This window comes from Pygocentrus nattereri, chromosome 23 (assembly GCF_015220715.1).
Source record: "Pygocentrus nattereri isolate fPygNat1 chromosome 23, fPygNat1.pri, whole genome shotgun sequence".
NCBI lineage: Eukaryota > Metazoa > Chordata > Actinopteri > Characiformes > Serrasalmidae > Pygocentrus > Pygocentrus nattereri.
In genome coordinates this window covers 16,854,415-16,867,091 of record NC_051233.1, presented here as the reverse complement: position 1 = coordinate 16,867,091, position 12,677 = coordinate 16,854,415, and the positions used below count along the sequence as shown (strand labels likewise).

The 12,677-nt window shown below is 38.2% G+C and overlaps 1 protein-coding gene across 6 annotated transcripts in view; it reads left to right on the top strand.

The window, feature by feature from the left end:
• The window catches only part of scai (suppressor of cancer cell invasion), a 76,122-nt gene that overhangs the window by 46,382 nt on the left and 17,063 nt on the right, over window positions 1-12,677 (top strand). For all 6 annotated transcript variants that reach the window (XM_017721139.2, XM_017721137.2, XM_017721140.2 and 3 more), the window contains 4 exons: window positions 10,571-10,666; window positions 11,076-11,162; window positions 11,250-11,348; window positions 11,521-11,617. In XM_017721139.2, coding sequence (XP_017576628.1) covers window positions 10,571-10,666; window positions 11,076-11,162; window positions 11,250-11,348; window positions 11,521-11,617 — 379 coding nt within the window. The remainder of the gene's footprint in view (window positions 1-10,570; window positions 10,667-11,075; window positions 11,163-11,249; window positions 11,349-11,520; window positions 11,618-12,677) is intronic.

Below are 12,677 nucleotides of genomic sequence, written 5' to 3'. Positions count from 1 at the left end.
GAACTTTGCGTCAGTCCATCACAGATGGACACAGATAATGCATGCTGCCTGAGGGATTGAAGGTCACGGGCATTAAATGTTTGTTTTCTGCCTTGCCGTTTACTTGCAGAGATTTCTCCAGATTCTCTGAATCTTTTGATGATATTGTGGACTGTGGATGATGAAATCCCTAAATTCCTTGCAATTGCACATTGAGAAACGTTGTTCTTAAACTGTTTGACTATTTGCTCATGCAATTTTTCACAAAGTGGTGAACCTCACCCCATCCTTGCTTGTGAATGACTGAGCCTTTCAGGGATGCTCCCTTTATACCCAGTCATGACACTCACCTGTTTCCAATTAACCTGTTTACCTGTGGAATGTTCCAAACAGGTGTTTTTTGAGCATTCCTCAACTTTCCCAGTCTTTTGTTGCCCCTGTCCCAACTTCTTTGGAACGCGTTGCAGGCATCAAATTCAAAATGAGTGAATATGTGCAAAAAAACTATAAAGTAAGTATAAACTTAGTATAAACTAAGTTTACTCTTTTTAACATTTTTAACATAACACAAAATATCTTGTCTTTGTAGTGTATTCAATTGAATATAGGTTGAAAAGGATTTGCAAATAATCGTATTATGTTTTTATTTATGTTTTACACAGTGTCCCAACTTCATTGGAATTGCAGTTGTATGTACATGTATCTGACAGCTTGTCAGTTTCAACAAAATTATCACTGGTAATTACCAACTTTTTTTGGTTGTGGCACCACCAGAAATTAAACTTGATCACCCATTGAGGTGCCAAAACTTTGGCAAAATAGTTGTGTAACTGAGAATCCAATTGTCATTCCTGTTTAACTATATGACAGCTACATGGGCCGAACTGATTAATTTGAACGCAAAATATAATTACGGTTAAAATAATAAACATGTAAATGCATCCAAAATGTAATTTTAACTTTAATTACAGAATAACATATTTCAACACAAAATACTGATTTATTTAAAAAGAACTGATATCAAAAAACATAATTACAGAGAATCATAATAATGCTGCCACCACCGTGATTCACTGTGAACAGAGTTTTGTGCTGTGTTGTTTTTGCACCAGACACCTTTAAAATGATCCCAACACATGGTTTTGGGAGACTGAATATATTTTTGTTCAAAGTACCTGGGCTTCAATTTTTTTTTGATTGTGCTTTATGTCATGCAGCCCCTGTAATGTTGCAGTATTCCTCCTTGCTGAGCAGTTATTCTCCTGGTTTTCTCAAGAATTTTGGAAGTAGGTCTTTATTAATGTCACTGGTGTGCCATATTGTCTCTCTTGCTATTTTCCAGTGCCCTGTAAACTCTTTTGTACCCTCTCCTGATTGATACCTTTCAGCAATGACATTTTTCAGGCTTTTGCAGTAGGATGGAACCATAAAGTTGTCAGGAAAATCCTACAGGAAGAGCTGATTTCCATTTGGGATTAATCAGAGTCACTTTAAGTGGTGGCAGGTGTGAACAAGCTGCTATTATTCAGACAGGTTGTGTTTTTTTAACCCTAAAATGTTTCTGATAGTTTTTTCAGTTTTCTTTTTCTTAGTATTGTTCTGCACAAAAAAAAAATTCTCGTTTAGGGAAGATATTTTTCCCCATAGGAAATTAATAGCGGAATGTTTGGGACATTCAAGCCACAAGTGATATCGCAATGCACTTTTCTCAGACAGACACTCATACATAGTAAACACAGACTAATATGCTTAGAGCCTGATGCGCAGCAGTATGAGCACAAATAATGTACTTAAGGTGGCACTGAATTCAAAGTGTCACTAAATATAAGGGGAGAGAAAATGTCTGGTGGGCTGTTTTTTTTCAGCTAGAAAGGCATGGCCATTGTTTTTGTGATAGTGACAATGTAAGAAAGAAAAGGTTATTTTTAGCTGTCTGATGAGGGGTGCTAGGCTATCCCATTACAAATGCTAAACAAGAGGCCAACAACACTGCTAAACTGTTCAGTATCTCAACAATGTCAACTTAATATGAACAGCAAGCCTTAGCTGGCTCGGAAAGATCTTCCACTTTACAATGCCTCACATTTAATACTGCTAAAGCTTGTTAGGATGTACTGAAAGAGAGTTCACTGTAGGTCAATACATTTATGCCACTGTAAGATTGTGAAAAATGGAAAAAATGTCCGTTGTGGTGTAAAACATCCAAAAGACTTTTTTGCAGTTTACTGGATGAAACTACTGGGCAAAACAATTTTATGATAATGAAAGAAAATTTGAAAAAAAGAAAGACAAAAATCATACTAAATATGAAAAGTTTTAACAAAGGTGATAAATAAAACAAATTGGCTTGAGAGCCTTTAGAGCGCCCATCACCCCAGCGAGAACTGAATTCATGCTGCTTTATCATCCTTCTTAAATAGCAAAACAGACCAGCAGTCCAAACTAATGTGAGAACGGACAAAACAGCACAAAATTTGAATAGAAAATTCCAAATAGTGCCAGACCAGAGGAAAGGCACGTGATAATGCAAGTTTCATCCTCTGGGACCACTCAAAAAGAGGAAATGCAACATCTAGCACTTGAGGAGGTGGGAACAATCTTAAGGAGCCCACCTGAAAAGGGATAGGAGCAGACAAATGAATACAAAAAGAACCACTACTCAGTAAAGGATAGGTATGACCCTCATACAATACCATGGTGACAAATGTGGTGACACACCACGTAGAATTACCTAAATATGCATAACGATCGGCATTAGAACCCAGTTGCAACAGAAAAGGATCAGATTTTTTGGGAAATGAGGCCGAGATGCTGTCAGGGACCCAGGCATTGCCTGTGACCATACATGAACACATCATCACATCCCTCAAGGAATCTCAACAGCTAGGTTCTTTAACCTCGGTCCACAAGCCGCTCGAATGCTGAGGAATTTTTCCAGGCATAGTGAGGGAAGTTAGCAATTTATGCTGTACTGGCATACCGATATCCTTAACCAAGAAAACCTTCTTAAACACATCCTCCCTACATTAGAAATGTTAATATGACAGGGAGCGCCAGGGAGCACGTAATGGAGTAGACGCGTTTTAGTTGGGGGCTCCAGGCCAAGCTGATTTAACTCAGTTTTTCTACTATTTATTTTGGAAATTTGAGTGTTCCTTAGTCTCTTTACTTTACTAGCACGGTTTGACATTGATACAGTGACAATTTGGTTCGAAATGGCTCAGAAATCGGCCAAAACCTCAAAGGACACGGAGAATCGTCAACCGGCCTCAACTTCTTTTCCCACACGTGGCATGCCGGAATCCGGCGAAACAACATACGAATAATTGGAATTCCAGAGGGAGCGGAGGGAGCGCGCCCCACAGATTTTTTGTCTGGTTTGCTGCCCAAAATTTTGGGTGAAGAAAATTTCAAACTGCCCTTACTGTTGGACTGAGTGCATAGATCACTCCGTCCTCGCCCGGTTGAGGGTGCCAAGCCTCGACCGTTCATCACATGGATTCATCTATTTCAAGTCAAGGAAAAGATCTTGCAGCTCCGGAGATCCCATGGTCCTCTTCAATTTCAAGGACATAGAATACTCATTTTTCCGGACTACACCAGCTCCGTTATGGAGAAAAGGAAGCAATTCATGGAGGTGTTGCAAGAGCTCAGGAACTTGAAAATAACTCACTTTCTTCGGTATCCTGCGAGGCTTCACGTCGAGGTTGATGGTCATTCACGGAGCTTTTCTGAACTGCCAGAAGCGAAGGCATTTGTGAGTTCTGTCTCTAAGACTAACAAGGATGAGTGAAGGGTGAGCTTATTCAGTCTTCTGACCTACAAAGAGGTAAAAGCTGAACATTACCTAAGAATTTGTTCAAAACTACTTGTTATTGTTCAGCTTAGCTGTGGACTGAACTGTGTCATATTGTTTCATTACTATTTTTAACACTGCCGTGTTTACGGCAGTCGTTATTTTTTATTTTACTATACTCTTTATTTTGATTCTTCACTGTTAATATTTATCTTTCTTGCGCAATAAGATGCGTGCAGTTGCATTATAAATATTACAGTGTTTGTGGATATTGTTGAATATACGCCTGTTTGTATGCGAACAGAATAATATTTTATTTTATTTTATTCCTTTTTTAAGTATTTAGAGACATGTGTGATCTAGCTTCTCTTTTTGTGTTATGTGATATGCTTGGTTCTGGGGCTCCTGACAGCCGTTGCTGCAGGTTTGCGTAGTAGAGTTAGTTACTCTATAGCTGTTGGCCTACCTAAACCTATGGGATTATTTAGACATTCCCAGGGTGGGAATAGGTCTATTTGTGGGTACATTGATACATTGAGGCAATTTGGATTTGGGGACTTTTTTATTGATTTGGTTAAGGCCATATATTTGCATTATTTGCATATTTGCATCTCCCCACTTCTTTTCAATATTGCATTAGAGCCTCTTGCAGTGGGAATACGGAAACATCCAGATATTCGTGGTATTAAAATGGGAGATTTGGAGGCTCTAGTCATTCTTTATGCAGATGATTTGCTCCTGTGCAAGATACAGATCCTGTATCTTCTATCCCCTCTATCCTGGAATATCTAAAATTATTTGGTCAGCTGTCAGGATACACAATTAACTGGAATAAAAGCGAATTGATGCCACTCTCTCAAAATTTTGATCCAAATCTTTTGGCCTCCTTTCCCTTTAAGGTGGCCAGGGAACATTTAGCTTATCTTGGGCTTCAGATTTCCAGGGATCCAAAAACAATATTTAGGCTAAACTTTCAAACTGCGTTAGAAAAGTTAAGAACAGACGTTAAAAGGTGGAAATTGCTCCCCTTGTCTTTGATTGGTAGAATAAATGCCCAACTTTAAACACTATTACTGGGCTGCAAACGCCAGAGCAATTTCCTTTTGGCAACTGGGATCACGTGAGGGACTCATTTTGAATTCTACACCACTGTGGGTTAAATATGAGGCCGGATTAGTTACAAAGACATCCTTACCGTTTTTTTCTGTTTTCTAAGGTGTCACCTAGCAATACTTTAATAAATAATAATTTCATTATTAAAAGCTCACTTAAGATCTTAAACCAGATTAAATGCTTTACTTATGCACCACTAACTTCGGTTCATACTCAAATTATTTGTAACCATTTTTTTCTACCTGCTAAGATGGATAAAGCCTTTTCTGTTTTCGAAAGCAAAGGACTAAGAACTATAGAGGACTTATATGTAGATGGGACCTTTATTTCATTTAATCAATTCAAAGATAAATTTAACCTTTCTCATATACATTTTTTCCATTATTTACAGCTTCGGCATTATGTAAGACAAAATATTTCTCATTTTGAATCAAAGCCAAGTGATCACACATTATTTGTTTTTTTACGCACAGATCCCACATCTAAACAATTGATTTCACATTTTATTACAGTTTTGATATCTACTCCAGACACAACTAAATTTAGAGAAGCTTGGGCGAGAGAGATTGGTAGCGATATTACAGAAGAGGTGTGGGTGGAGAGCTTGTCTCGGGTATTATGCTGCTCTGTAAATTCTCGATAAAGGCTGATTCAGTTTAAGGTGCTTCACCGGCTGCATTATTCCAGGACCAAATTACATAAGATTTTTGAATCCATCTCACCTCTTTGTGAAAGATGCAAAATTGAGGAGGGCTCTTTGACTCATCTGTTTATAACCTGCCCTGTGCTGCAGACCTTTTGGTCAAGAATTTTTGATTGACTTTCCAAAATCCTTGAAATAAAATTAGACTTTGATCCCATAATTGGAATATTCGGGTGTTCTGCATTATTATTTAGCTTCCCTTACAAGATACAACAGGTGGTAATGGCTGCTATGATTGTGGCTAAGAAGCTGCTCCTTTTAAATTGGAAATCGCCTTCAGCTCCATCTTTCAAGCATTGGCTAGCTGAGATGCTTAATTTTGCCTCTATGGAGCATTTATGTAGCCATAGACCAAGTGCACAGAAGTACATTAACCAGATTTGGAATCCAAAAATCAGTTATTTTAAGTAAATGTAAGACCACAAATGTAAGTAAATGTAAGAAAATGTAAGACACCTATGTACACTTTTTTTGTTTGTTCGAACTGATTATACAACCAAAATAAGCTAAAAAATAAAGTATAAAAAAAAAAAACACATCCTCCCTCTTATATAGGGGAACTACTAGAATGAAACCCACCATATTAGGAGTATGTAAGGCGGGCCGGAACGGAACTACATTAGACAAACTCCTAAGTACAGTGATGTTAATAAGCAGGGTACTAGCTGGTCAATTAAAGACTGAATCTGTTGGTTACAAGTCATAGCCTTATTCTCCATGTTTAGCAGAGATGTAACTGCATGAAAAGCACCCTTTAAATCTGGAGTGAGGACTTTATTATTATCTGATATTTGTGTGACAATATCAATCAACCCTATTACCCCATCGGTGACTTTTGCTGCCAAAATCATATGATGTTTCATGTATCAAAATGTAATTACCTGCACCGAACCATCTGGCTACAGTGTCCAAAAATCAGTGACAGTGCCCGTTTATGAACATGGTTCATCATGACTTCATATAACCTAGTATTTTTGCAATGGTAATGAAACAGAACCATCCTGAGACATCAGTTGTAACAGGCACATACAGATAACGGACACAAATAATAAGGGAGAAAAAAAAACCCAAAAGGTTTAAAGACCAAAGCACTACCCCTCTCAGCCACCCTCATTGTGAGAAAGTTGTTTACATTCCGGGTCTGCTGATAGTGGATAGCTTGGCAGTCCTCCCAGAGCCTGGAAAACACACATAATAAAGGAAGAAACAAAAGGTTTATGAAACAGTTTAAGCAACCTCATCATGACCAGACATTTCAGAGATGTCTCTGTCGGGTTTCAACTGGTCAACATGAAACCATTTTTGCTGGCCACCAATAAGCAGTTTTTTGTCTGTGCATCTTTTAAATCCCAAATGCCCCCCCCCCCTTTGTGTGAGAGATACAAAAGATCCTCATGCATACCCTTTGGGGAGAGAGTCCATCATGAAGTAAAAAGGCCCTCATGCAGAGGAAAGTTTGTGCTTGTTCACTTGCCATGCTTCTGGTATGGCAGTCTGAATTGAGGGCTTAGGTCACATAGTTATGCATCTGAATGTGATGTAGCATTCACAGGCATGGAGGCTGCCCCGCATCTGAGACCTGCTGAAGGCCCTCCACCCTACCACCCCTGATCTCACATAGCTGAACTCCATGCCTGTGAATGCTATATCACATTCAGATGTCGAATCAGCATCCTCATCTTGTTTCGTGTTGGAAACAGAGTCAGCCCACAAAGACCTTTGTCCTTCCTTTTCAGCAGTCTTAGCAGCAGTATCTGCTCTCCAATTCCCATCCGCCAGCTCTGAAACACCAGGCTTCTGATGAACACCTGTGACATGGCCATTGAGAAGCAATTGGATGGGCATGTGGATGATGATTTTGCAGAATCCAATATCAGGAGTGAAGTGTTGAACTGCCCAGTGTACTGCCAATAGGTGCCTGGTGCATGAGTCGTAGGCAGTCTCCACTGCTGACATCAGTCTTGAAGCATATGCCACAGTTCTCAGCACCTCGTTCTATTCCTGCAACAATCAGCAGAAAGGGCAGTATCTGAGGCAGATATTCCAAAATGAAAGGTTTGGTTTTGTCTGGACTTTTTAGAGCAGGGGCATTGCACAGAGCAACCTTGAATTTATCAAAGGCAGCTAAGGAGGCATCCGTGTGCACAATACTGTCTTTTTCTGCTCGTTTTTCCTCTAGCAGGCAATATAGAGGCTTATCCAGGCAACTGAGATTTTCAGTAAAGTCTCTGAAGAAACCTGTCAGTCCCAACCAAGATCTCAGTAAAGTGACAAGGGTGTAAGGGTAAGGGTCTGGGATGCACCCCCCCTGAGATGACATTTCCCAGGAAGATCATCTCCCTTCTCATCAGCTGCAGTTTCTTGGGGTTCAAGCTCATCCAACAGCAAAAGATGTTCCTGTTCAATCTGTGATTGATGCAGAATGTCATGAACAAAAAAAACAATGCGTCACGTCTTGAAAAAGGTTTCAGAATTTTGCACAGGCAGCGATGGAACACTATGGGAGAATTCACCCATCCCTGAGGTGTTTCCACCCATATGAGTCCCTTCGAAGGTGAACGCAAACGTGTTTTGACTGTATTCATGGATGGGAACACTCCAAAAGGCATTCGTCAAATCCAGGGTAGACAGGAAGTGAAAATTAGGGTTGAGTGATGAAAGGATATCTGGTAAACTAGCAACTAAAGGGCAGCTGTCAGTTTTTGCATTCAGTGCCCTAAAATCAATGGTGAAATGCCATGCAGTGGGCTGCCCTGGTTCAGTATGCTTTTTCACAGGCCAAATCAGATTATTGCAGGTTGAATTGCATTCTCTCAAAACTCCTTGGGCTAATAACGACCCAATAGTCACTTTTAGGGCCTCTGAGGGCTACCAGTACTGTTTGATTGATGCTGGATTTGGCCCCTTCACTTATAAAAGCATGATATCATGAGAAATGCTACCACAATCGTGTTTATGCTTAGCAAAAACACCTCCGTGTTTCTATAACAAATCATGCAAAGCTGGGTTCTCATGGATCAACAGTGTATCCAAAGGGTACTCTTCAACATGTTTGATGGTATAAACTTACTGTGCATCAGAAATAGCCTTCACCTTGCGTCATGGGTCATTCTTCCACACGAGATTCCATCCACACATTTACATACATACATTACATAACCATGCTTATTCAACAAATCAGACCCCAGCAGGGATCCCTCAGCATTCTCATAAGACCGCACTCGATCCACAAAATCATCCTGACCTATAGTCATCTGAATGGAAGGATTTTCAACAGCTGTAGCTCAAACCGCATCATCTGTGCCAAAACAATGCACCCTGATGGATTGATTTGATATCTAGCCTGGGTCAGGGGCCTGATTAATCAGGCTGATTGACGCCCCTGTGTCAATCAACCAATTTGAACGATTCCCCCCAGTTTTCGCCACCAGGCTTTTTGCTACAGCGTGGAAGTGTGAGAGTGGTGTAATATATCAAAAATTTATCAAACATTTCTTATAGCTCTATTGAGGAAAGTTATATCACGATAATTATCATTATCGTTTTATTGCCCAGCCCTGCATTTAAGGTAGGATTGATTTTAAGGTCACATTGAATTTAAGATATTGCTAAAGATGACAGTAAGATATTGATAAATTTAAGGAGGCAGTCCATTTGAGGTAGCAACAACTTTGAGGAGGCATTGGATTTAAGGTATCAGTGGCTTTAAGGGAGCAATGGTTTTAAGGCAGCAGTGTATTTACAGTAACAAGGAATTTTAGGTAGCAAGAGATTTAAGGTGACAGTAAATTTAAGGTGGCAGTTTATTTATGGTAGAGTGGCAGAGGATTTAAGATATCAGTCAATTTAAGGTGGCAGTGGCTTTAAGGAAGCAATAGATTTAAGATTCCAATGTATTTAATAGCATAGGTATCACCTAGCAACACTTGATTATCCACCTTCGATGTCATATCAACTGCATAGCAATACCTTCCACCATTTTAATTATTTTAGAGTAATAAGCTGTCTTTTTAAAACTAACTTTAAAGTTCATTCACAAACTTTCCCTTTCTAGTTTATAGGTTACAATTTTATATTCAATCAGACAAAGTTCTGACATGATTTATCTTGTTTTTTTTTTCATAAAAGCCTCTCATTTTTACATTTGTGAAACTGTACAGACTTTATATGCAGTTTTTTATATGCTGACATGTTGTGTATCTGAATTTGTAGCCCCCTTTTATCTTCAACAATATGGGCTATAAAATTCTTTTTTAAAAAAATCAGTCAGGCCCTAGTATATACCAATGAGGACAAATACATTCCGACATCCACCACCCATGTGTGTTGTCATAGAAACTCTTTGATGATAACAATGCAGCCTAAAGCTCTTTTGCTTAGCTAGGTATAGAGAGATGAAGAGAGAGAAATACAGTGATAGAGATTGAGTTCATGCTTCAGCTGATGGGCACAACTCATGAAATTCCATCACATCACCACAGTCATGAGTCACCACAGACCAGCAAAAGCACCCCTTTTCTCCCTCTCTCTCTCTCTCTCTCTCTCCCTTCCCCTCCCTTTCCCTCATCTGTCCTTCTCTTTACTATCAGGATAATGTGAATGGTAAAAATGACAGTTTATGTAATTATGTAATCCTTATTTATCTGCTATAGCCATCTCCATGCCACTAGTTTTAATAAGGTAAAGGGGAGGAGGCACTAGGTACAAGCTGTGTAAAAGAAAGACATGAAAGCAAAGAAACCAGCACTAGCAAATAATGTTGTCAAAGAAAGAAAATACAAAAAATAAACTGCTCTCTTTCTCAGTTCGGTTTAGTTAACATTGGTGACATTTTATGACAAAAAATATTTAGTCATTTATAATAGTAATTTAGTTATAATTTAGTTATAATAACTAATTATTGATTATAAGAATTTGGTGGTAAACAAATAATTACTCTTATCCAGATATATTTCATCTTGCTCTTTTTCTCATTATAGAGATCTTCCTCAGTATGGACACAAGCAGTGGCAGTCTTATTTTGGCCGTACCTTTGATGTGTACACAAAGTTGTGGAAGTTTCAGCAACAGCACAGGTCAGTGTTGAGAGTACACATAAATATAAAATGGAAATGAATTGTTGCTGCCATAAGAAAACCTTTTTTTAAATTTGTAATTTAAACATTTAAGAACACCAGGTGCTTTTCCATTATATTAATGTTTCATTTAAAATTGACCAGTAGAAATGCTCCAAAATTACTTGGGATAAAATCTTGTTGTATTAATATTAAGAAGTTTTATTTTCATTTAAGGACTACAAGGTTTTCTCATGACATGCTCCCACCAATCATGAAATAATAAAAAATAACAAAACAAAATAACATTGAAAAAATAACATAAGTCCCAGCTGTGAGGCATAATTCTGCACTTCAAGGCAGTACTTTTAATAGATGCATCCTCAGAGGCTGATCTATGTATGTATGTGTGCGCTAATTGGGAGAACAGACAGGTGCTGGACACCCGATACGGTCTCAAGAGGTGGCAGATTGGAGAGGTGGCATCCAAAATTGGCCAGCTCTACTACCATTACTAGTAAGCCGGCTTTTACCAAAATGCCTTTACCCTAACTTGTGTCTTTGGGATTAGCATGTACTAATACATTTTTCTCCCTTTCCCTAGCCTCCGTACCTCGGAAACCAGCTACTTAAATGAAGCATTTTCCTTCTACTCAGCCATTCGTCAGCGTTCATATTACTACCAGGTCAACAAGGAAGACAGGTGTGATGCAGAAAAAAATGTCATATTGAAGCTCCTATTATTTGATAAAAAGTAACTTTCAGATACATTTACGATTTGTTTTTTCTTGTTTCCCTTGCTTTCCTTGTTTGTGATCCCTTTTTCTTATTATTCTTCTCTTTTCTCTTATCTTTTTCACTGTGCTCTCCTTCAGGCCTGAACTGGTAGTGAAGAAGCTGAGGTACTATGCTCGCTTTATTGTGGTTTGTTTGCTGCTCAACAAGATGGACCTGGTTAAAGTTCTGGTTAAGGTACGTTTTTGACTCTGTGCAAGTCTAAATTAATTTTAATTTTAAAACAACAAATGTTGGCTAAGGTGCTGAACAAGTCTGTGCCTGGTGACTGTTACCTAACAAACCTGTGATAACAACTCTCAGTGATGGTATAAACCTTCTTTGTTCGTGTTTTGATTTATTTTATTCCTGCACTGCTACTGGCAGATATGATGCCTTACAAAAAGTGCGCCTGTTGTATGGTGTACATTTTAGGATATTCTGAGATCATTGTGTTAGGTTTCAGATATTTAAAAAAACAAGTCTTAAGAAAAACACTGTTTCCACACTTGTACTATGAAGCTAAGCTATTACTTCAGACACCACAACATTAGACAGTATATTTTATGTGATATGTTAACAATTCTATTCTTTATGTTTAGATAAATTAGATTACATTTGTGGCAAAATTAAAGGTGACGGTGTACTACAACCATGATTTTTCCAATCTGTAATTTTATTGTTATTTAAACCTCTCATCCTATGTTTTCTCCCACACCTATTGTCAAGGACCTAAAATCTTTTTTCTGTTAGTTCTAGTAGTATCTCTGTAAGCACTTCTGATGCTTCTGAAAACATCATTAACAATGTTCTTGAAATCATCAGCAGGTGTATTTACAAAGATTAAGATAATGATAATAATATTAATAACAACAACATTAGTAAATGTTACTACTAAATATACATTATTTTTCAGTGTCTTTTTCAATAGCCTCTTTGCACAGTTTGCTAGGAAAATGGTGAAAAATAAAACCTTTACCTGTTTAACAGAAGGAATGGTAGTCTTTTTTACTTTTGTAGTCTGTAGGAACAATTAAGATTGGTCAAACACTGCAGGGATGCCCAATGATTGTATGACATTTGCTTATTGCATGCTGTAGTATTGAGTATTGATAGAGAGCATTGATAAATGAAAATATAAAAATAATTTGAAAAAAAAGTGCATTCTATGAAACCAGTGAGGTTGAGAGACACAGTTCTGCTCTACAGTATACTACATGAATGCCTATAAAATACTATGGGGTCTATGCCATTGTTC